A 26,408-nucleotide genomic window follows, 5' to 3' on the forward strand; every position below is an offset into this window, starting at 1 on the left:
CTTTTTAATCTTAACCGACACAGACAGTAAAAAGCAGTAGTGCCCAGAACCAATTTGGTGCTAAACCACACACAGAAGAACAATAGCCAACACATGTCCAGTATTCACTGGGCTGTAAACACCTGATAGTAGACATGAACAATATCCCCTCTGAACACAGAGAGAGATGAGTTTATCATAACACAAACCCCACCGTGCCGCTCATTGAGATTCAGTGTGTGGTAAGACAGTGGTGATATTTCCTGGCATCCCAGAGGATGTTTACTGATGCATCATTCCCTGTTTGGCACCTCAGACGACTAGACCACAGGCCAATGTCATGGGGAGGTCAGTATCAGACCAGACTTTACATTTTTGTCATTTAGCAGACGGTCTTACACAGAGCAACTTACAGGAGAAATTAGGGTTAAGTGCCTTGCTAAAGGGCACATCAACTGATTTTTTATCTAATCGGCTCTGGGTTTCGAGCCAACGACCTCTTGGTTACTGGTCCAACACCCTTAATCGCTAGGCTACCTTTACACACACAGGATTGAGAAGCCTCCTCTATCTATATGGATGTATGATCTTTGTGGATCCTTGTATCTGTACAAGGTGAACTCTGAATTACTCGTATGCAAAGGGAATTTACTTACATTGGTCTCATCCCACACACAAGCTCTTTGATGCTGTGACATCCTGTGGAGATTGGGATTTAGTGGTCAGATTACATGGTTAACTTGGTATCGTTTCATTGGCCAATGGTGCTTGGTTTTGGGTTGAGAAGGTTACATCTTCAGATGTTATAAATGGAATTAAATGCCTTTCTTCCCTCTCTTATCCTCTATCCCGTCCATGGAGGAAGGATTGTATGATCAATTCTCATTCCCTAGATTTTTAGGTATCTTGCCTAATGGGCATCTCTTTGTTCATGCAGTACCAGTCAAAAGTTTGTACACACCTACTCATTCAAGGGTTTTTCTTTATTTTTACTATTATTCTACATTGTAGAATAATAGTGAAGACATCAAAATAAAGAAATAACACATCATGTAATAACCCAAAAATGGTTAAACAAATCTAAAATATATTTCATATTTGAGATTCTTCAAAGTAGCCACCCTTTGCCTTGATGACAGCTTTGAACACTCTTGGCATTCTCTCAACCAGCTTCACCTGGAATGATTTTCTAACAGTCTTGCAGGAGTTCCCACATATGCTGAGGACTTGTTGGCTGCTTTTCCTTCACTCTGCGGTCCAACTCATCCCAAACCATTTCAATTCAGTTGAGGTCGGATGATGTGGGTGCCAGATCATCTGATGCAGCCCTCCATCACTCTCATTCTTGGTCAAATAGCCCTTACACAGTCTGGAGGTGTGTTGGGTCATTGTCCTGTTGAAAAACAAATGATAGTCCCACTAAGCTCAAGTCAGATGGGATGGCGTATCGCTGCAGAATGCTGTGGTAGCCATGCTGGTTAAGTGTGCCTCTCACACATGCAGAGATCCGTTCACCTACTCTGCGTCTCACAAAGACAAAGCGGTTGGAACCAAAAATCACAAATTTGCACTCATCAGACGAAGGGACAGATTTCCACCAGTCTAATTACCATTGCTCGTGTTTCTTGGCCAAAGAAAGTCTCTTCTTCTTATTGCTGTCCTTTAGTAGTGGTTTCTTTGCAGAAATTTGACCACGAAGGCCTGATTCACACAGTCTCCTCTGAACAGTTGATGTTGAGATGTGTCTGTTACTTGAACTCTGAAGCATTTATTTGGGCTGCAATTTCTGAGGATGGTAACTCTAATGAACTTATCATCTGCAGCAGATGTCACTCTGGGTCTTCCTTTCCTGTGGCGGTCCTCATGAGAGTCAGTTTCATCATAGCGCTTGATGATTTTTGCAACAGCACTTGAAGAAACTTTCAAAGTTTTCCCAGATTGACTGAGCACTTGTCTTAAAGTAATGATGGACTGTAATGATAGAAAGTAATGATGGACTGTCATTACTCTTGATTTATTTGAGCTGTTCTTGCCATAAGATGGACTTGCTCTTTTACCAAATAGGGCTGTCTTCTGTATACCACCCCTACCTTGTCACAACACAACTGATTGTCTCAAACGCATTAAGAAGGAAAGAAATTCCACAAATGTACTTTTAACACCTGTTAATTCAAATGCATTCCAGATGACTACGTCTTGAAGCTGGTTGAGAGAATGGCTAGAGTGTGCAAAGTTGTATATATATTTTGATTTGTTTAATACTTTTTTGGTTACAGCATGAGTCCATATGTGTTACGTTATAGTTCTGATGTCTTCACTATTATGCTACAATGTAGAAAATAGTAAAAATAAAGAAAAACCCTTGAATGAGTAGGTTTGTCCCAACTTGTGGATTATATTCATAACTTTGGAACTACGGTAAATGGCGAAACAACTCAACGAAAGCTAGGAGTGCGACACATGCAACACAAAATACAAGATCCCACAACTGAAGGTGGGAAAAAGGGCTGCCTAAGTATGATCCCCAATCAGAGACAACAATAGACAGCTGCCTCTGATTGGGAACCATACTCGGCCAACAAAGAAATATAAACATAGATTTCCCACCCTAGTCACACCCTGACCTACCAAATAGAGAATAAAATGATCTCTAAGGTCAGGGCGTGACAGTATCCCCCCCAAGGTGCGGACTCCCGGCCGCAAACCTGAACCTATAGGGGAGGGTCCGGGTGGGCATCTACCGTCGGTGGCGGCTCTGGTTTGGGGACGTAGCCCCCGCTCCCTACGCTGATACCTCCGCTTCTGTGGAACCGGACTGTGGATCGTCGCCAGAGACTCCGGACCGTGAATCGTTGCTAGAGGAACCGGACCGTGGATCATCGCCGGAGTCTCTGAACTGGGAACCACGGCTGGAGGCTCTGGACTGCAGATCGTCGCTGGAGGCTCCGGACTGCAGATCGTCGCTGGAGGCTCTGGACTGAAGACTGTCGCTGGAGGCTCTGGACTGCAGATTGTTGCTGGAGGCTCTGGACTGCAGATCGTCGCTGGAGGCTCTGGACTGCGGATCGTTGCTGGAGACTCCGGACTGCGGTCTGAACCCTAATTCCGCCAATCTCCCTGTGTGCACCCCCCCTGCCTCTCGAGCTTGCTTCGTTGAGCTATCTCCTCGTATCATTGCCGTTCCTCTTTCGCTGCCTCGGTCTCCTCCTTCGGACGGTGATACTTCCCGGCCCTTATCCAGGGTCCTGCTCCCTCCAGGATTTCCTCCCAGGTCCAGTCCTCCTGACCACGCTGCTTGGTCCGTTGGAGTTGGGACCTTTGTTACGCCCGTCGTTAAATGAAGACCAATGTGCAGCGTGGTAGGCGTACATTTTCTTTAATTTTTTAAATGTTCCACCATAAACAATAAACAACTCAATGAACGTAAAGCTAGGAGTGCAACACAAACAACAAGATCTCACAACTGAAGGTGGGAAAAAGGGCTGCCTAAGTATGATCCCCAATCAGAGACAACGATAGACAGCTGCCTCTTATTGGGAACCATACTCGGCCAACAAAGAAATAAGCATAGATTTCCCACCCTAGTCACACCCTGACCTACCAAATAGAGAATAAAATTATCTCTAAGGTCATGGCGTGACATGGCGTGGTTACATGTGGTTTGTGGTTGTGAGGCCGGTTGGATGTACTGCCAAATTCTCTAAAACGATGTTGCTTATAGTAGAGCAATTAACATTGAATTCTCTGACAACAGCTCTGTTGGACATTCCTGCAGTCAGCATGACAATTGGAATCTCCCTCAAAACATGAGACATGAGACACCGGAACATTTTATTACATCTTTTATTTCAGCATGGGACCAACCCTTTACATGTTGAGTTTATATTTTTGTTCAGTATATTATGAAAACGTAGCCTACGCAGTGGATAAGGTGCAAGCTATAGACCTTTTTGAGTTAAGGGAATCTCATGTTCATGAGTTGGCTCGAAAGCTGATCAAGAAAGATAAGAATCATCTTAATATTATTTTGACAAGCGACTAAATACTTGATTACTGGCAAGCAATTGTCATGCATAAAAAAGCAGCCTAATTCTAGACGCTAGTGAGCATTTGCTTAGCAAACTCCAAAATAGGAAATTGAAGTGAAATATAGGCATTTGAGTTATTTTTCGACGAGATGCGTAAAAAACTACTTAGAGTGAGAGCTGACGCATTTGAAGCCGCAATGTAAAGTGCTAGAAAAAGAGTGTCAAGACACTGGAGCATTCAGGCACCTGTGACGTTTCAGATACCGATAGTGGTGTTGGCTTTATAGACGGCTGCTAAGAGTGCAGCCACACTCCAAAAAGCATGTTATACTGCCGGCATATTCAAACTCCTAGCTGATGTCGCACTCCTCATAGACGTGCAAGTCCATTTAAGGCAGTAAGCAGCTCATATTTCAGTCATTGGGACATTTACAAATAATGCAGATGCATAGTCTCATTTTGCTCAGGTTAACATGCAGTGAGGCCATCTCTCACTTAAACGTTATTTGACCATTCCCACCATGGCGAGAACGGGTGAAGACTCAGTAAAACACGTATATTCTTGAAATGCGAGATGTATGGCAATTACTTTTGCTCTCAACTCCAAGTGAAAAGCAACCTTGCTCGCTCTTCGGGGTCCATCTCTTGCAAACTGGACTAGGTTCATGGCTTGTAGGCAGGAAACAACATAACCTTTTGAACGGCATGCAGCACGACTGGGGAAACTTTTCTATTCATATAGACACCATTCTGTGTACCTCTGGCCCTTCCTTGGACACTGTGTTAACTAACCTCCAGATGAGCTTCAATGCCATACAACTCTCCTTCTGTGGTCTCCAACTGCTCTTAAATGCAAGTAAAACTAAATGCATGCTCTTCAACCGATTGCTGCCCGCACCTGCCCACCCGTCCAGCATCACTACTCTGGACGGTTCTGACTTAGAATATGTGGACTACACTACAAATACCTAGGTGTCTGGTTAGACTGTAAACTCTCCTTCTAGACATAAAACATCTCCAATCCAAAGTTAAATCTAGAATCGGCTTCCTATTCCGCAACAAAGCATCCTTTCACTCATGCTGCCAAACATACCCTCGTAAAACGGACTATCCTACCGATCCTCGACTTCGGCGATGTCATTGACAAAATAGCCTCCAACACTCTACTCAACAAATTGGATGCAGTCTACCACAGTGCCATCCGTTTTGTCACCAAAGCCCCATATACTACCCACCACTGCGACCTGTATGCTCTCGTTGGCTGGCCCTTGCGTCATACTCGTCGCCAAACCCACTGGCACCAGATCATCTACAAGTCTCTGCTAGGTAAAGCCCCGCCTTATCTCAGCTCACTGGTCACCATAGCAGCACCCACCCATAGCACGCGCTCCAGCAGGTATATCTCTCTGGTCACCCCCAAAGCCAATTCTTCCTTCGGCCGCCTCTCCTTCCAGTTCTCTGCTGCCAATGACTGGAACAAACTGCAAAAATCACTAAAGCTGGAAACTCTTACCTCCCTCACTAGCTTTAAGCACCAGCTGTCAGAGCATCTCACAGATCACTGCACCTGTACATAGCTCATCTGTAAATAGCCCATCCAATCTACCTCATCCCCATACTGTATTTATTTATTTATCTTGCTCCTTTGCACCCCAGTATCTCTACTTGCACATTCATCTTCTGCACATTCTTCCATTCCAGTGTTTAATTGCAATATTGTAATTACTTCGCCACCACGGCCTATTTATTGCCTTACTCTCTTATCCTACCTCATTTGCACATGCTGTATATAGATTCTTCTACTGTATTGTTGATTGTATGTTTGTTTATTCCATGTGCAACTCTGTGTTGTTGTATGTGTCGAACTGCTTTGCTTTATCTTGGCCAGGTCGCAATTGCAAATGAAAACTTTTTCTCAACTAGCCTACCTGGTTAAATAAAGGTGAAATTAAAAAATTTAAAAAAATATTCTGGCCATGAAACCCCCTCATGTGAAATTGCACACTACGGACAATGCTAACATGCAACTCACCTGAGTAAAGCATTAGATTGGGGGTGGGGGGTCCTGTAGATTCCAAGGAATTATTATATGGACCACTAATATTTAATCTAGGACAGCATGTCCTAACCAGGCATGTACTCACTGCAAACAAACAGGACATGTAGTGAACATTTGTTGGGATCTGGGGAGGGATCCCCCCCAGGCATTTCAACCAAGGTATAGGATGGGTCAACTAGCATCGAAGTGTTGGAACCTTGGAATTGGGAATCCCCCTTTCTTTATGCGTCTTAAACTAGACACAGAGCAAATGTTTCAGACTTGAATAGCACTTGTCTGTAGCCTCCCTGGTGTTGCCCAAATCCTGTCCTCTCCTCATCAACCAGACAGGTCAAGCTACAGAGCTCAGACATTTTTCCTATTCATTGAAACTCTAATTCGTTAAGCGTTCCTTGTTTTTGAACATGAATAGTACGTTTTAACCAACAACGTGATCATTGGACAGACCGCAGTGTTTTTTTTGGAATACTCGGGAGTTTATTATGGTACGTTTGTCTTGGTTGCGCATAGGACAGGTTTCAACTTTAGTCAATTACAAGGTATAGACATTCTCTCAATGTAGGTTCTTTTTCTATCATTTTAGCTAATCACTGACACAATGGAAAGCTGATTACTAGGATGAATTTCTTAGCTTCGGCTCAACGTCCCTTTTATGTGCACGATAAAAGGGAATCGCATTCGGCTGGTTGGTTTTCCATAACATACTCAGCTCTCAATGTGAAACAGTGGATTTTATTGCATTTTTAATGGCAGATTATGAATATCCCACTTTTGAACGGACTCTGATAAAGTCCTTGGCTCAGGCAACTCGTTCACTTTGTTCCATATAGGCATACGTTTGTCTACATTATACAGTTGAAGTCGGAAGTTTACATACACCTTAGCCAAATACATTCAAACTCAGTTTTTCACAATTCCTGACATTTAATCCTAATGTCTTGGGTCAGTTAGGATCATCACTTTATTTTAAGAATGTGAAATGTCAGAATAATAGTAGAGAGAATGATTTCTTTCAGCTTTTATTTCTTTCATCATGTTCCCAGTGGGTGAGATGTTTACATACACTCAATTAGTATTTGGTAGCATTGCCTTTAAATTGTTTAACTTGGGTCAAACGATTCGGGTAGACTTCCACAAGCTTTCCACAATAAGTTGGGTGAATTTTGGCCCATTACTCCTGACAGAGCTGATGTAACTGAGTCAGGTTTGTAGGCCTCCTTGCTCGCACTCGCTTTTTCAGTTCTGCCCACAAATGTTCTATATGATTGAGGTCAGGGCTTTGTGATTTTTAAAATATTTTTGATTTATTTCACCTTTATTTAACCAGGTAGGCTAGTTGAGAACAAGTTCTCATTTGCAACTGCGACCTGGCCAAGATAAATCATAGCAGTGTGAACAGACAACACAGAGTTACACATGGAGTAAACAATTAACAAGTCAATAACACAGTAGAAAAAAGGGGAGTCTATATACATTGTGTGCAAAAGGCATGAGGAGGTAGGCGAATAATTACAATTTAGCAGGTTAACACTGGAGTGATAAATGATCAGATGGTCATGTACAGGTAGAGATATTGGTGTGCAAAAGAGCAGAAAAGTAAATAAATAAAAACAGTATGGGGATGAGGTAGGTAAAAATGGGTGGGCTATTTACCCATAGACTATGTACAGCTGCAGCGATCGGTTAGCTGCTCAGATAGCAGATGTTTGAAGTTGGTGAGGGAGATAAAAGTCTCCAACTTCAGCGATTTTTGCAATTCGTTCCAGTCACAGGCAGCAGAGAACTGGAACGAAAGGCGGCCAAATGAGGTGTTGGCTTTAGGGATGATCAGTGAGATACACCTGCTGGAGCGCGTGCTACGGATGGGTGATGGCCACTCCACTACCTTGACTTTGTTGTCCTTAAGCCATTTTCCCCCAACTTTGGAAGTATGCTTGGGGTCATTGTCCATTTGGAAGACCTATTTAGGTGACCTAGCTTTAACTTCCAGACTGATGTCTTGAGGTTTTGCTTCAATATATCCACTTAATTTTCCTCCCTCATGATGCCATCTATTTTGTGAAGTGCACCAATCCCTCCTGCAGCAAAGCACCCTCACAACATGATGCTGCCACCCTTGTGCTTCACAGTTGGGATGGTGTTCTTTGGCTTGCAGTCCTCCCCCTTTTTCCTCCAAACATAACGATGGTCATTATGGCCAAACAGTTCTATTTTTGTTTCATCAGACCAGTGGACATTTCTCAAAAAGTATGATCTTTGTCCCCATGTGCAGTTGCAAACCGTAGTCTGGCTTTTTTATGGTGGTTTTGGAGCAGTGGCTTCTTCCTTGCTGAGCGGCCATCCAGGTTATGTCGATATAGGACTCATTTTACTGTGGATATAGATACTTTGTACATGTTTCCTCCAGCATCTTCCCAAGGTCCTTTGCTGCTGTTCTGGGATTGATTTGCACTTTTCTCACCCAAGTACGTTCATCTCTAGGAGACAGAACACGTCTCCTTCCTGAGCGGTATGACGGCGGTGTGGTCCCATGATGTTTATACTTGTGTACTATTGTTTGTACAGATGAACATGGTACCTTCAGGCGTTTGGAAATTTCTCCCAAGGATGAACCAGACTTGTGGAGGTCTAAACATTTTTTTATGAGGTCTTGGCTGATTTCTTTGGAGTTTCCCAGTATGTCAAGTGAAGAGGCACTGAGTTTGAAGGTAGGCCTTGAAATACATCCATAGGTACACCTCCAATTGACTCAAACAATGTCAATTAGCCTATCAGAATCTTCTAAAGCCATGACATCATTTTCTGGAATTTTCCAAGCTGTTTAAAGGCACAGTCAACTTAGTGTATGTAAACCTCTGACTTCAACTGTATGTTCCATGTCTTACTGTTTCTGTCCTGTCTGGAGAATAACCCAATGTTTTGCTCAACAATTATACTGACAGGCTTCTAACACACAGCTAACTTGTCTTGTTTTAGGTTATCCCGAAACAATTTGAACCTTGTGTGGTGACCACATTACATTTAACTGTTCTCCCTTTGTTGTCACACACAATGGGGCGGCAGGGTAGCCTAGAGTGTTGGACTAGTACCCGAAAGGTTGCAAGTTCAAATCCCCGAGCTGACAAGGTACAAATCTGTCGTTCTGCCCCTGAACAGGAAGTTAACCCGCTGTTCCTAGGCCGTCATTGAAAATAAGAATTTGTTCTTAACTGACTTGCCTAGTTAAATAAAGGTAAAAGACTAAATGGCTTATGTGGTTGTGCAAGGGATCAGATTAATGTTAATGTAGGCGCATGGTCAAATCTTCCTGTTGACCACACCCACCTCTATGGATGTGTGTGTTTTAAAGAGGGGGCGCAGATTGGGTTTACAAATCAAATTATTCATATTTGATTTGCACAAGCAAGTTGTATTTTGATTTGCACACCCAAGTTGTATTTTGAAATTTGATAGGTGACTTGCATAGTTTTAAAATTCATATTTGAATGTGATTTTGTCAGGTTGGAAATACATTTTGTTATATACGATAGCACTGTCTCCAGAGACTGCTTTTATGACCTGTCGGCAGAGAACATTGAGATAATTCAGCAACCAAATACATTTGTTTTTTAAATTTGAATATTGATTCATGCCAAATCTTACTAGATATAGGCTTGTGTTAATACCTTTGTTGTTATCCAACTGTTTTACAGAATATTTTATTGCTTTTTGTTTTTGACATGCTTCTTTATTGATCTTGGGGTGATTTGTTTTCATTAATGTGATTTTAAATATTTTTAAGGCAAACTTCCTCCCAGAGGGGAGAGTTTTAAATTTATTTTAACCCCCCTTTTCTCCCCAATTTCATGATATCCAATTGCGTTCCAATTACGATCTTGTCTCATCGCTGCAATCCCCCAACGGGCTCGGGAGAGGCAAAGGTCGAGTCATGCGTCCTCCGAAACATGACCCACCAAACTCTGCTTCTTAACACCCGCCCACTTAACCCACAAGCCAGCTTCACCAACATGTCGGAGGAAACACCATTCAACTGACAACTGAAGTCAGCCTGCAGGCGCCCAGCCCGCCACAAGGAGTCGCTAGAGCGCGATGAGCCAAGTAAAGCCCCCCCTACCAAACCCTCCCCTAACCCGGATGACACTGGGCCAATTATGCTCCGCCCTATGGGACTCCCAGTTACGGCCGTTTTGTGTCACAGCATGGGATAGAACCCGGGTCGGTAGTGACGCCTCAAGACTGCAGCACCACTCGGGAGGCCTGGGGGAGAGGCTTTTTCAATTGATTGTTCTGTCTTTCTCAAAGAAAAGTACAATTTGAAACTTGTAATAGTGTAACTTTAATTACAGTGCATTCGGAAAGTATTCAGACCCCTTGACCTTTTCCACATTTTGTTACGCTACAGCCATATTCTAAAGGATTAAATACTTTCCCCATTCATCAATCTACACACAATACCCCATAATGACAAAGCAAAAACAGGTTTTTAGAAATGTTGCAAATGTATAAAAAATAAAACACTGAGAGTCACGTCTGGATCGGGTTCAAGTCCGGGCTCTGGCTTGGCCACTCAAGGACATTCAGAGACTTGTCCTGAAGCCACTCCTGCGTTGTCTTGGCTGTGTGCTTAGGGTCGTTGCCCTGTTGGAAGGTAAACCTTATCCCAAATTTGAGGTCCTGAGCGCTCTAGAGAAGGTTCTCATCAAGGATCTCTCTGTACTTCGCTCCATTCATCTTTCCCTCGATCCTGACTAGTCTCCCTGTCCCTGCCGCTAAAAAACATCCCCACAGCATGATGCTGCCACCACCATGCTCCACCGTAGGGATGGTGCCAGGTTTCCTCCAGACGTGACACTTGGCATTCAGGCCAAAAAGTTCAATCTTGGTTTCATCAGATCAGAGAATCTTGTTTCTCATGGTCTGAGAGTTCTTTAGGTGCCCTTTGGCAAACTCCAAGTGGGCTGTCATGTGCCTTTTACTGAGGAGTGGCTTCCATCTGGCCACTCTAGCATAAAGGCCTGATTGTTGGAATGCTGCAGAGATGGATGTCCTTCTGGAAGTGTCTCCCATCTTCATAGAGGTACTCTGGAGCTCTGTTAGTGTAACCATCTGTCTCTTGGTCACCTCCCTGATCAAGGCCCTTCTCCCCCGATTACTCAGTTTGGATGGGTGGCCAGTTCTATAAAAAGGCTTGGTGGTTCCAAACTTCTTCCATTTAAGAATGATGGAGGCCACTGTTCTTGGGGAATTCTAAAAAACAGTTTTTGCTCTGTCATTGTGGGTTATTGTTGGGCATTCATGAGGAAAAATGTTATTTAATGCATTTTAAAATAAGGGGAAAAGGTCAAGGGGTCTGAATACTTTCCGAATGCACTGTATGCATTTAATGGCCTTTCATTTCCTTTTATATCCATCTGATTCATTCTTGATAAACTTTAAGGATACCATTGACCAGACCAACCAATCTGACAACATGCAAAGTCAAACAGTAACTCTTGACTGTATTAATGCTTCATCAAATGTTGAGAACTGATTGGGGCTCCCGAGTGACACAGCGGTCTAAGGCACTGCATCTCAGTGCTAGAGGCGTCACTTCAGATCCTGGTTTGTTTCCAGGCTGTGTCACAACCGGCCGTGATTGGGAGTCCCATAGACAGGCGCACAATTGGTCCAGCGTCGTCCGGGTTAGGGTTTGGCCGGGGTAGGCTGTCATTGTAAATAAGAATTTGTTCTTAACTAACTTGCCTAGTTAAATAAAGGTTAAATAAAAAGATAACTGATGTAATCTTTCTGCCGTTAACAAAAAAGGATGTTTTATTGAACTTAGTTGAAGGAATTTGTACTTAGGGACATTGGCATGTCAAAAGCACATTGACAATGCTCCCATGTAAGAAACTCCTGATGTCATTGGCCCAAGGACTAGAAGTGAGGTATATATAATATACTGTACATACACGTCAAATATTACTGCCCATTACAGGTTCTATGGTTTGGTCTGGAAGTACTGGAAATGCTCATGAGATTCATATAGCAGGGGTTGGAGGCAGGATAAGAGGATCCTAAAACAGCAACAGCAGTGTGTTGATGTGTTGAGTGGAGGAGTGGGACTGTGTGTGTGTGTGTGTGTGTGTGTGTGTGTGTGTGTGTGTGTGTGTGTGTGTGTGTGTGCGTGTGTGCGTGCGTGCGGTAGAAAAGAGTTAGAGGTGAGGTGTGTGTAGGCGGTGAGGCTGACACATCATCCCAATTATCAGGAAGGCTGAGATAAGAAACAGAGATGAGAAAACTGCAGTAAGAGTCATTCCCTCCATTTTGGAGACTTACTGTACAGAGAGAGAAAGAAAGTTTAAGAAAAATGAAAAAACATAAAAGAAAATTAAGATTGTGTTCTTCAATGTGAATAACAACACTCCAAAACAGTGGGAATAGAAACAATTCTGCGACTCTCCACACTCAGTTGTCCTTCAATTTGAGCCACAAAACCTCTATATCTGACAAAAAGCATGTCTCAAATGGCCAATCAGCCATTGCTACATCCATTTGTGGACATACTGTAAATTAATGATATATTCCCCTTGATTCTTGAAGAATATAACTTATGAGCTTAGTTTAACTGCCGTACACCATCAGAACCTAAAATATAAGCTTGTTTTACTCCAATGTTTGCCAACCAAATAAATGTAAACGAACACTGTATAGCCTCAAAAATGGGTTAAAACTATAATTTTAATATCATGGATGGCCAGTCCCTGCATCAATTGCTCTGTCTATGAATTTGAAAGTGAATCCAGCCCAATCCCTCAGTTTTTACATAAACAGTGGTGTGGAGCCGGCTTTGTTATTGTTTCTGCTGATTGGCCCATTCACGTTCATTAACCCTCTTATTTGCCTCACGGAAAATCCCAGCAGGTGCATTGTGCACAGACTTACAGCGAGATACAGAGAGTGGTGTAAGGAAAAGAGAGGGGAGCGGAGGGAGACACAGAGAGAGAACTATTAGAGAGGGCTTCAGAACGAGTGAGAGAGAACGAAAGAGACAGAGAGTTAAAGAGAAGAGCCCAGTTCAGCTTAGCTCAGACAGCTGAGAGCCCAGCTGGGCAATGAAATGCTTCCGCACCAGTTAGCAAGCCATAGGTTGGGTCTGTCTAAACAGGGTTTTCTCACCACCTCCTCATCTAATCCTCGACAGGCCCACTGCAAATGAATATGAAGGGCTAGGCTTGCTACCGACCCGGGTTCTATCTCAGGCTGTGTCACAACCAGCTGTGACTGGGAGTCCCATAGGGCGATGCACAACTGGCCAAGCGTCGTCCGGGTTGGGTGAGGGTTTGGCCGGGGGGGTTTACTTGTCTCATCGTGCTCTAGCAACTCCTTGTGGCGGGCTGGGCGCCTGCAGGCTGAGGATGGTTGTCAGTTGAACGGTGTTTCCTCTGACACATTGGTGCAGCTGGCCTGCGGGTTAAGTGGGCGGGTGTTAAGAAGCAGAGTTTGGCGGGTCATGTTTCGGAGGATGCATGACTCGACCTTCAGCCTTGAATATTCAGAGGAAGGAATGCCGTCGGGCGCTCCCACGTGGTACGGGGAAGGAGAGAAAGACAGAGTGTGCATTTATGTGTGTGTGTGTCTCACCTTGGAGAGCGGTGAAACTAGCAGAGTTTGGTGGTTGTTTCCTTGCACAGATGTGTAGTGCTTCCCTGGGTTGTAGATAATGCGAGGGGGATGAGATGGTGTGCTGGGCGATAAGAGAAAATAGGTACATCGTGCTGAAGGCCATGGCACCTGAAACATGAAGGTTCTATCATATATATCGATATATGGACCCCCATGTCCTGAAATGTTCCTATATTACTTTTGCCTGCCTACTTTGTTCTGCTTTATGTGCTGTCCACTCACCCACCTCCGGAAGGGAAGAAAATAGGAAATTAACAACAAGACAAACAGCATGTGGTGGTGTAGAGAAGATTGATAGGCTCCAGGCTTCTCTGCTCCAGTCACACTGTTATCTACAATCATCTTGGTAGCACTGCAAAGTGACTCCAACAGAAGCCATGGTAGAGTGGAAAAATGCAAGTCTACAGTTTAAAGTAATTAAAAATATATATTTCTCTCTCTCTCTCTCTCCCTCCCCCCTATTTCTCCTTTCTCTCCTCCCCCTCCCTCTCTCGCCCTCCCTCTCTCCCAGTCTCGTCAGACCCCGGAGGGAGAGTTCCTACCCCTGGACCAGTGTGAGCTGGATGTGGGTTTTGGGACGGGTGCGGACCAGCTCTTCCTAGTGTCACCTCTCACCATCTGCCACGAGATCAATCCTAAGAGTCCTTTCTTTGACCTGTCCCAGCGCTCCCTCATGAACGAGCAGTTTGAGATTGTTGTCATCCTGGAGGGCATTGTGGAGACCACAGGTGAAGAACCACGACCCTCTCTCCTCCTGTTAACCCTTTACTCTCTTCTTCCTACCCTTCTCTCCTCGTTATTAATTGATTGCTCACCATTCGTTGTGTGGCAGCACAATGACCAAACGATATACTGTATGTGAGGCTCTTGATCATATCTTTGATCATGACACTGGTGAGGAGGAGAGAGTCTGTTAAACTTTGACACAAAGTAGTCTGTGATAAATAGCACAATATATTTAATCTGAGTATTTGTTATAGTCAAAATAATTGATACATTATGCTTTTTTTTAACTCAAAAACGAGTTGTACGAGCTCAGGTTAATGAGGCCTACAGGCCATAAATAGTTGTATGAGCTCAGGTTAATGAGGCCTACAGGCCATAAATAGTTGTATGAGCTCAGGTTAATGAGGCCTACAGGCCATAAATAGTTGTATGAGCTCAGGTTAATGAGGCCTACAGGTCATAAATAGTTGTATGAGCTCAGGTTAATGAGGCCTACAGGCCATAAATAGTTGTATGAGTTCAGGTCAATGAGGCCTACAGGCCATAAATAGCAAATAGAAGTTCAAACGTATAATGTTCACAAGAACTTAAGTTGATAAAAAGATCTAACACAACATTAGGTGATAATATATGTATTATTATGGATTTATAATCAGCTATAATGGCGGTCATTTTGGACCGGGAACACAGAATGAATTAACATGAAACAAACACAACAGGAGGGTTAAACAACAACTATCAGGAAATAACACTGATAAAAAAAATGTCACGTATTTACAGTGGTAGTTTCATCAGCTGATGTACAATATGATACAAAACACATGGAAAAAACAGAATTTTGACGACACTGGTCCTTTAATTAGTCATTTTCTTCCTTCACCCCGACTGTAATCTCTTTCCATTCGGTGGGTTGCTCTTTCCCTATCTCCACCCTTTAGCTTGCAATTCTGTTATTCCTCTCTCTCTCCTCCATTATTTGAACTCGAATTAAACTGTATTCTTATATGCTAATCAGTCTTACCTCTTCATGTCAACCTGCCACATACCCCCATCATGCAATATCTCCATCCAGATTCTGGAGATAGTCAGATTGACACATCTCTCTGAATCTCCAAAGCCCTGTAAGAATGTAGCAGATATCAGGAGGCGTTCAGTGGTAAACAGAGTGAGCAGTGGAGAGGTATTGAGATTGTATATTGGGTATTGAGGACAGCACCAGGGAATGGCTTCCTTGATTTAATTATGAAGGACGTTTTTTTTTTACATGCGGGATGGTTTTTATCCCTACCCCATGTATAATAGATAGGGTCATAGATGCGAATGTCACTTAGATAAATAAGATGGGGGGTTCAGCTGAAGCTTTACTATATTTCTCACTGGGCAGAATGCAGGGTTAATTCTGGGATCATTCTGAAACAGTAAGAGACGTTGAACACAACAGCTGTACTGAACTACAGGCAGGCTGCAGGTGTGCTGGGTCGCCTACGGCAACAAAAGTGTTTTTCTGTCTTCTACATCGAACAATATGATGCCTCATCCTAATACTCATACATAAATAACAAAGTCTGTCTTCTCTGGCATCATTTATTTATTTCTCTGCTCCCTTTTCTTTTTCCTTTCATCTCTCCTCTGTTCTTCTCCCCTCCTCCCTTCTCATTGTCCTGGGCTTAGAGGAGGAGGGTGGGATGAGCAGGCAGGGAGCACGGTCTGTGCTCTGTTGATAATGTCATTAAGGCAGGCTGCAGCCAACCGTTTAGCCCCTTTTAGCCCCTTCTCACTCTCCCTCTCTCTCTCTCATTCTCTCTCTCATTCTCTCTCTCTCATTCTCACTCATTCTCTCTCTCTCTCTCTCTCTCTCTCTCATTCTCTCTCTCATATTCTCTCTCTCTCATTCTCTCTCTCATATTCTCTCTCTCTCTCATATTCTCTCTCTCATTCTCTCTCTCATATTCTCTCTCTCTCATTCTCTCTCTCTCTCTCATCATTCTCTCTCTCTCTCTCTCTCTCTCTTCTCTCTCTCTCTCATTCTCTCTCTCTCATTCTCTCTCTCATTCTCTCTTTCTCTCTCATTCTCTCTCTCTCTCTCATTCTCTCTCTCATTCTCTCTCTCTCATTCTCTCTCTCTCATTCTCTCTCTCTCATTCTCTCTCATTCTCTCTCTCTCTCAGCAGGACTGTGGTTCTCTGAGCTGAGGAGCAAAGCAGGGGGCAGATGAGTGGGGGGGGTCTGTTCTGTATGAATGAGTTGGCCTTGGAGTCACCTGTGTGGTTCCGTGCACAGTGTACATCCCTTACTCCCCAGAGAAATAAATCCATATCATCCACTACGAGACAGACAGCGCATTGTCCTGCCATTTGAGAAACCTTCTGTCAACAACGGACAGCCTTTGCATCCTTCTGGTGTTTGACTGGATGGTTATGAGGTCTCTCTACTACCACTACGATTGTGCATCAGCTCCTGTTCCAATAGAGATGTATGTTACGTAGGCCTAGTTGTCACAGCTTTCTGACAGGTGTGTGTGTGTGCGTGTGTGTGCGTGTGTGTGTGTGTGTGTTAGATGAAGAGAGCCAGTAGTAGGATTAAAAAGAGGCTAGGAGAAGAAGAGGCATTGTATTATGGAAATGCTCCACTTGAGGAGTGCCAGTGGAGGCTTTACATAAAGCTCTCTCCAGGGACACGTCTCTCTGTCCACCAGCTGTTTGCTCACTTGCTCAGCCGCTTTGATTTTCATTCAAGACCCACAAAACTGACTGTCAGTGTAACGCAGGACACTTCGATGATGATGGGGCGAACTAGCAGGAACGCTGGGCCCTGACGCCACATCATTTCCTGTTGCAACGCCATCAATGGGCAAATTAGAGCGAATTATTACCAAATTCTATATGCAGGAATATAAAAAAAACTTTAATTCATTTCAGCTTTGGGTTGAGGATAAGGGTTTGGGTTTGGGTCAAGGGTTTGGGTATAAGCTTAGGCTTAGGTTGTGATAACCCCTTGGTAGTGATATTACTGTGTCTGTCACGATCTCAGCGGATGTTGAGTTCCACATATTTCATTCAAAGAGAAACAAACAAAACAAAATATATCAATAAACAAACAACTAAACGTGACTACGTAGTGCACATGCACAAACACAAAACAATATCCCACAAACACAGGTAGGGAAAAAGCCTACCTAAATATGATCCCCAATCAGAGGCAACGATTACCAGCTGCTTCTAATTGGGAACCACACAAACCACCAATCTAGAAACCTAGAAACTAGATAACCCCCCTAGTCACGCTCTGACCTAAACACCATAGAGAACCGAGGGCTCTCTATGGTCAGGGCGTGACAGTGTCAGTCAAATGTCAGGGAAAGGATCAGTTTCTCTTTCTGCAGTCAGCCAGCTCTGTTTAATAGAGTAATACAGGGCTCATAAGTGCTTATTGATAAGTGAGGGCCCTCGATACAGATATAATTGTCAAGGAAATCATTTTACAAGAGCTGAGGTCAAATACAAACCTGACCTGTCAAATCAAATAAAAAAATGGAATTCAATTGTATTTGTCACATGCTTCGCAGATAACAGGTGTAGACTAACAGTGAAATGCTTACTTATGGGTCCTTTTCCAACAATGCAGAGTTAAAGATAAGATCAAAATAATACACAGTGGATAACGGGGAAAAAAAGAGTAGAAATGACATGGCAATATATAGGGAGTAGAAAATAACATGGCTATATACAGGGAGTAGAAAATAACATGGCTATATACAGGGAGAAATGTTTTCTAATTTATTAATATCACATTTACATAAGTATTCAGACACTTTACTCAGCACTTTGTTGAAGCAAGCCTGAATTTGGGGAGTTTCTCCTATTTCTTTCTTTCATCACATTCCCAGTGGGTCAGAAGTTTACATATATTCAATTAGTATTTGGTAGCATTGCCTTTCAATTATTTAACTTGGGCCAAATGTTTCGTGTAGCCCTCCACAAGCTTCCCACGTTAAGTTGGGTGAATTTTGGCCCATTCCTCCTGACAGAGTCAGGTTTGTAGGCCTCCTTGCTCGCACACACTTTTTCAGTTCTGCCCACACATTTTCTATAGGATTGAGGTCAGGGCTTTGTGATGGCCACTCCAATATCACAACTTTAGAAGTATGCTTGGGGTCATTGTCCAATTGGAAGACCCATTTGCGACCAAGCTTTAACTTCCTGACTGATGTGTTGAGATTTTGCTTCAATATATCCACATAATTTCCCTCCCTTATGATGCCATCTATTTTGTGAAGTGCACCAGCCCCTCCTGCAGCAAAGCACCCCCACAACATGATGCTGCCACCCCCATGCTTCACAGTTGGGATTGTGTTCTTTGGCTTGCAGGCCTCCCCCGTTTTCCTCCATACATAACGATTGTCATTATGGCCAAACAGTTCTATTTTTATTTCATCAGACCAGAGGACATTTCTCCAAAAAGTACGATCTTTGTCCCCATGTGCAGTTGCAAATCGTGGTCTGGCTTTTTTATGCTGGTTTTGGAGCATTGGCATATTCCTTGCTGAGTGACCTTTCAGGTTATGTTGTTATAGGACTTGTTTTTACTGTGGATATAGATACTTTTGTACATGTTTCCTCAAGCATCTTCACAAGGTCCTTTGCTGTTGTTCTGTGATTGATTTGCACTTTTCGCACCAAAGTACATTCATCTCTAGGAGACAGAACGCATCTCATTCCTGAGCGGTATGAAGGCTGCTTGGTCCCATGGTGTTTATACTTGCATACTATTGTTTGTACAGATGAACGTGGTACCTTCAGGTGTTTAGAAATTACTCCCAAGAATGAACTAGACTTGTGGAGGTCTACAATTTAATTTCTGAGGTCTTGGCTGATTTTTTTGATTTTCCCATGATGTCAAGCAAAGAGGCACTGAGTTTGAAGGTAGGCCTTGAAATACATCCACAGGTACACCTTCAATTGACTCAAATAATGTCAATTAGTCTATCAGAAGCTTCTAAAGCCATGACATAATTTTCTGGAATTTGCCAAGCTGTTTAAAGGCACAGTCAACTTAGTGTAATAATCTGTCTGTAAACAATTGTAGGAAAATTACTTGTGTCATGCACACAGTAGATGTCCTAACCGACTTGCCACAACTATAGTTTGTTTACAAGAAATTTGTGGAGTGGTTGAAAAATGAGTTTTAATGACTCCAACCTTAATTTATGTAAACTTCAACTGTAGGTGTTCCTTTTGTCCAAGTGGGAAAGGGCAGTGTGGAGGTTAATAGAGATTGGGATTTAATAGGGATCTGTTGGGACAGTATGTGAATTGGAGGGGTTTCAGGGTGTCTGGGATGATGACCAGCCTTTAAAAGCATTTCATGGCTACAGATGTGAGTGCTACGGGGCGATAGTCATTTCTAAAGTTTACCTGGGTATTTTTGGGCACAGGGACTATGGTTATCTACTTGAAACATGTAGCTATTCCAGACTGAGTCAGGGAGTGGTTGAAAATGTCAGTGAAGACACTTGCCAGCTGGTCAGCGCATTCTCGGATTATGCCTCCTGGTAATTCATCTGGCCCTGTCAATGTTAACCTCTTTAAAGGTCTTTCTCACATCGGCTAAGGAGAGTTTGATTACACAGTCCACCAGAACAGCTGGTTCTCTCATGCATGGTTCAGTGTTGCTTGCCTCGAAGCGAGCATAGAAGACATTTAGCGCGTCTGGTAGGCTCGTGTCTCTGGGCAGCTCGTGGCTGAGTTTCCCTTCATAATCTGTGATAGTTTGCTATGTATTAGGATGCGATTTTAGTCTTGTATTGACAATTTGCCTGTTAAATGGTTTGTCGGAGGGCGTAATGGGATTTTGTTATTAGAGTCTGGGTTAATGTCCTGCTCCTTGAATGCGGAAGCTCTATCCTTTAGCTCAGTGCGAATGTTGCCTGTAATCCATGGCTTCTGGTTGGGATATGTACGCACGGTCACTTTTGGGACGACGTCGCCAATACAATTATTAATGAGGCACCCAGAGAAGGCTGTGCTCAGGATGATGCTCCGGTCATTATCTGACTCCTAGAGACCTTTTTAAATAGGACCAGGATGTAATGTAACCAACCACTGGTATAGGGACCTTTTCATATAGGACATCATGCAAACAGAAATACCAGACTAACCTTTCCTCAGCTACAGGTGCTACATGTTTTATTTTTATTGTTGCATGGATGCTGCAGTTTCTGCTGCAATGTTACTGCTCTTTACTTAGGATTATCATGTTTTGTTTATGGTAGATTAGATTCAACTAATTGATATGAATAAGGCTATTAGTACCATTGATAGGAGTGATGTTAGGCGAGGACCCAAGGCTCCTGCAGCATCTGGTAAAGCACCTGCAGGATCTGGTAAAGGTGATGTTAGGAGATTCCTTATTAGCCTGAACAGAAATAAACAACAGGTAATTATCATTAAATGCCTTACAACACTGATCAAAGGGATGAGTCACCTTTGGCCTCTAGTGATTGCCATGGATACAAAATAACAGCTGTAGAATCTGGTAGGATGAGATTTCATTGCGACAGAGCTAGATATAAAAATAGAAAAGAAAAGTATCTAGCTATGACTCTAAGCCTAGAAAGACTTGCAGCCAATATGTCCTTTAGTCAGCTGTTTCCATCAAGCTTATTTGAGCCAATGGCCCCACACTCTGCAGAGGCAGAGGGAGGTGAACAGTGAATGAAATATCTCTGCTGTTTTGTCTCAGGGACAGCCTCAGCCAAACCTATTAGTGGAAATGGTTCGATGAGTAACAGTGCCGTGGCCATTTCTACACGCCGTCAGAGGAACGGCAAAGGTCTTCCGGCTAGATTTACGGGCGCATCAGTATTTAAATCTCCCCCATATGGCCGGAGTGAGGGAGGTCTGTGCCAAAGCAGGTCTGTGTCAGGACAATTGCTCTTTTCTCATGCTGTCAGACAACAATTCAAAGACTGAATTGTTTCCACACATGATGAGAGCGGAAGAGAAAGAACAAGTGGGATGGAAGCAGAGGATTAGATAAGCAGGGGATCGATTGTTTGCTACTTACTTTTGTTTTTGTCTTATTGTTTGATGGTAACTGAACTCCACAGTATTTTCAGCATATTTATCAGAAATGACAGTTATTACAGGGCTATTGAACACGTGTGTTTGTGCTACCTAGTCAATGCTAGAGGCTGAGTTTGACTTTTTATTTCTCTCTCTCTTTCTACCGCTCTCTCAGGTATGACGTGTCAGGCGCGGACGTCGTACACGGAGGACGAGGTGTTGTGGGGCCACCGCTTCCTGCCTGTCATGTCTCTGGAGGAGGGATTCTTCAGGGTGGACTACTCTCAGTTCCACAGCACTTTCGAGGTCAACACCCCACCGTATAGTGTCAAGGAGCACGATGAGAAGTCCTCCCTGCCTTCACCCCTCTCCACCCCCACGCTGGGCGAGAGCCACGGTGCCGCCCGACGTGCCCGGGTCTTCTCTGTGGACTGCATTAACACTACGGACCGGGAAGAGCGGGCGGGGCAGTCCAGGCTGCCCAGTAAGCTTCAGAGGATGAGTTCGTCTGGGAAGGAGGACCTACAGAGGAAGGTTCTGATGCTGAGCTCCCAGCACTCTGAGAAGGCCTGCAGTACTGGAGACCTGCCTCTCAAGTTGCAGCGTCTCAGCTCCTCCCCCGACCCAGAGGCTGCAGATCGGCTGCAGCTCAAGGCCTTGAAGGTGGGCTTTGAACCCATGACCCAGTCCACTGGAGACCTGCAGCTGCCCCCCACCCCAGCCCCCGTCCCCGCACGCATCCACACCCCTCTGCCCTCAGGAGGGGGCCGACCAGAGGACAACCTGCCAGCCAAATTACGCAGGATGAATGCTGACCGCTGAGGTCATCATGACCAGACTTTGCATGCATCCCAATGGAACCCTATTCCCTATATAGTGAACCACAATAGACCAGGGCCCAGGGGGCTCTGGTCAAAAGTAATGCACTATGTAGGGAAGAGGGTATCATTTGGGACGCATCCCCAGAGTCTAACTTCTTTTGACCACACATCAAACTATGGAGACAGAAAATGAAATGTAACTGAATATACTGAAAGACAATGATATGGAAGGGGAAAAAACTATGATGGATGGTGTGTCACTATCTCTGTTTTTTCAAACACAATCTTTACTGGAATTACTGTGATTTTTGGGTGTTTTATAGCAACAGTGTTCATACTGGTCAAACACATACACGTTCTTCATCTTTCCCTCATCACACACACTCTCTAAAGAATTGTGCATGTATACAATCGATCCATCTGAATGCACTACATACCCCCTCTCTTAGTTTTAAACAAATAAAATATATTTAAGATGATAATATGTGGTGTACCTGCAACTTCCTTTGTCTATATTCTAGTTTCCATCAAAGGGAGCATCTACTTAGCTAAGAATACAGTTCAAATGCAATCACACTATTTTGTTATTATTCATAATTGGGGCAGTATGTTATAGTAATCTGTTACTCATTAGTTTACATAATACCTTTGGTTTTTACGTTCAACGGGCTGTTGATGGCCTAATCTTAGCTGCTGGCGAGGAACACTTTCCATAACAGTTCCATTACTCCTTTGAACAGAATGAGTGGATAATGGACTCTGCTGATACCAGAGAGAAAACAGTCTTCGTCCCAAATGGCACCCTATTCCCTCGATAGTGGAGTGCACTACTTTCTTACCAGGGCCTGTAAGGAACAGGCTCTCATTTGAGACCCCGACAGAGGCTTGTCCTTGGTGGTGATTGGCTGGTGTTTGGGAGAGGAGGATAGGGAGTGACACAATGGAGGAAGTGTCCACCCCCTTCAGATGGGCAGAGACCAGCAGCATGGCTAAACAGACAAACAGACATACAGACACACAAACACACACACTCTTTCAATTGACTTGTAGCCCATTGCAGCTGAAATGGATTATGATTATTATATAGAATAGGACACACATTAGTCACAAGACTTTACTCTCACAATGAAGTCTCCATGATAAAGGTCCAACGGCAGACTTTAAGGACAGAAGCTTTGAAATGGACGCAACCTTTTACTCACCCGAACAAATGGAGAGGAAAATGTGGAGGGGGAGAGAGCAATGGAGGACTGAGAGAAAAGAAAGAGTGGAGAGGGTCACCTGAGCTCAGGGACAGAGAGCATCCCAAATGGACCATAGGGCTATGTTTAAAAACATTGCACCATAAAGTGGAATGGGGTGCTATTTGGCACGCAGCCAACACAGGCCTCAGTGGGATTTAGCACTCCTATGAGTAGAGGGTTCAGAACCAACGGATGTATCATAGTTACACCCACCCACCCACCAAGCTCTAATTTCTGCACCAATGCCACAAAGGGAGGAGAATCGATCTGGGGAATTGGATTTTCCCTACTTGAGGTGCACGCCGACCTGCGTGGAGCGATCTCTAGCCTCTGGTAATGAATTCCTCACTGCGTTCGCACACTCAGAGTTTAGGATAGAGCCTAACCTGATCCAAACACTCCAACCTTTTCATTTAGCAGCATAAAGAGTCCGTAAGTGTGTGTGTGTGTGCGTGTGTGTGTGTATTACACACTACACTCCTTCCACTGGCTCAGCAGAGGATAAGCCACCCAATCACACTACAACAATGAATATAAATAGCCTCATTACAATAAGAGGAAAGGGACGAGTGACTGACCGGGACTGAGCTCAATCTGCACCTCTTCAGAAGATGATTACAATACACTAATATCATGGTCACAGACCGTATGCTCTTAACAAAGATGTCATACTGTGTGAACGAATAGATGCACCACATAAGAGCATATTACTGTCATATACAGATGCAGTCTCTTCATTTGTTGCAGGAGAACTTTCCTGCAATGAAGAAAACATTTAACTTGTAGTGTATTTGAGATTTAAAAGGATTCTGAAATAATTCTCACTTTGAAGTTTCAGACTTAATTTTCCATTATGAAAAAAATGATCAACCCCGACAAAAATGTTGATTAATTATAATCCACATAATACTGTGATTCACATTTCCTGTTGATGTAGACAACTGGCTCAAATTAAGATCCTTCATCTGTACATCACTTAGTCAATGTCACTATTAGAGACTGATGTAAACGCTCTGGCTGAAGATACATGGTTGGCATGACAATGAGTTGGCAGTGATAGCGTGAGCAGACTGGAAATCAGGCTAGAAGATACGCTGAACCTATGGACATTACTCCTTCTTATCAGTTCTCAAAATACCGATTTAAAGGTCCGTCGGGAACTCGCTACATGCTAAAAATAAGGATATTGAAGACCTTTCCTGTGCTCCATCATTTCCTGCTGTAACGGTTTTCTAGTGGTGATGAAGGAGAGTCGGACCAAACTGCAGCGTGTCGATTGAGATTCATGTTTAATCAAATAAAGAAACACGAACACTACACAAAACAATAAACGTAATCGAAACCGAAACAGCCTATCTAGTGCAAACTAACCGAGAGTACACATAGGACACTAAGGACAATCACCCACGACAAACTCAAAGAATATGGCTGCCTAAATATGGTTCCCAATCAGAGACAACGATAAGCACCTGCCTCTGATTGAGAACCACTGCAGACAGCCATAGACCTTGCTAGACAACCCACTAAGCTACAATCCCAATACCAATACCAATACCCCAAGACAAACACACCACAATTACAAAAACCCCATGCCACACCCTGGCCTGACCAAATACATAAAGATAAACACAAAATACTTTGACCAGGGCGTGACAGAACCCCCCTAAGGTGCGGACTCCCGACGCACCTCAAAACAATAGGGAGGGTCCGGGTGGGCGTCTGTCCATGGTGGCGGCTCCGGCGCGGGACGTGGACCCCACTCATTTAATGTCTTAGTCCCCTCTCCCTTCGTCCCTGGATAGTCCACCCTCGCCGCCGACCATGGCCTAGTAGTCCTCACCCAGAACCCCACTGGACTGAGGAGCAGATCGGGACTGAAGGACAGCTCGGGACTGAGGGGAAGCTCGGGAGTGAGAGAAAGCTCAGGAGTGAGAGGAAGCTCAGGAGTGAGAGGAAGCTCAGGAGTGAGAGGAAGCTCAGGCAGGTAGATAGATCTACCAGCTCCTGGCTGGCTGGTGGTTTCAGCAGATCCTGGCTGACTGGCAGATCCTGGCTGACTGGCAGATCCTGGCTGACTGGCAGATCCTGGTTGACTGGCAGATCTGGACGAGTCTGGTTGACTGGCAGATCTGGACGAGTCTGGTTGACTGGCAGATCTGGACGAGTCTGGTTGACTGGCAGATCTGGACGAGTCTGGTTGACTGGCAGATCTGGAAGAGTCTGGTTGACTGGCAGATCTGGAAGAGTCTGGTTGACTGGCAGATCTGGAAGAGTCTGGTTGACTGGCAGATCTGGAAGAGTCTGGCTGACTGGCAGATCTGGCGGCGCTGGGCAGACTGGCGGCGCTGGGCAGACTGGCGGCGCTGGGCAGACTGGCGGCGCTGGGCAGACTGGCGACGCTGGGCAGACTGACGACGCTGGGCAGACTGACGACGCTGGGCAGACTGACGACGCTGGGCAGACTGACGACGCTGGGCAGACTGGTGGTGCTGGGCAGACTGGCGGTGCTGGGCAGACTGGCGATGCTGGGCAGACTGACGGCGCTGGGCAGACTGACGGCGCTGGGCAGACTGGCGACGCTGGGCAGACTGGGGGCACTGGCGGCGCTGGGCAGACTGGCGGCACTAGCTGCTCCATATAGGCTGACAGCTCTGGCGGCTTCTTACAGACTGACCGCTCTGGCGGCTCCGTGCTGACTGTCAGCTCCTTGCAGACTGGCAGCTCCTTACAGACTGACAGCTCCTTGCAGACTGACAGCTCCGTGCAGACTGACAGCTCCGTGCAGACTGACAGCTCCTTGCAGACTGGCAGCTCCTTGCAGA

At 44.4% G+C, this 26,408-nt stretch overlaps 1 protein-coding gene across 1 annotated transcript in view; it reads left to right on the plus strand.

The window, feature by feature from the left end:
* The window catches only part of kcnj19a (potassium inwardly rectifying channel subfamily J member 19a), a 37,126-nt gene extending 14,302 nt beyond the window's left edge, over positions 1–22,824 (plus strand). The window contains exons 2-3 of the mRNA XM_024390107.2: positions 14,243–14,459; positions 21,697–22,824. Coding sequence (XP_024245875.1) covers positions 14,243–14,459; positions 21,697–22,343 — 864 coding nt within the window. The 3' untranslated portion in view covers positions 22,344–22,824. The remainder of the gene's footprint in view (positions 1–14,242; positions 14,460–21,696) is intronic.
* Positions 22,825–26,408: the final 3,584 nt, after the last annotated feature.

This window comes from Oncorhynchus tshawytscha, linkage group LG27, assembly GCF_018296145.1.
Source record: "Oncorhynchus tshawytscha isolate Ot180627B linkage group LG27, Otsh_v2.0, whole genome shotgun sequence".
In the NCBI taxonomy this organism is placed as follows: Eukaryota; Metazoa; Chordata; class Actinopteri; order Salmoniformes; family Salmonidae; genus Oncorhynchus; species Oncorhynchus tshawytscha.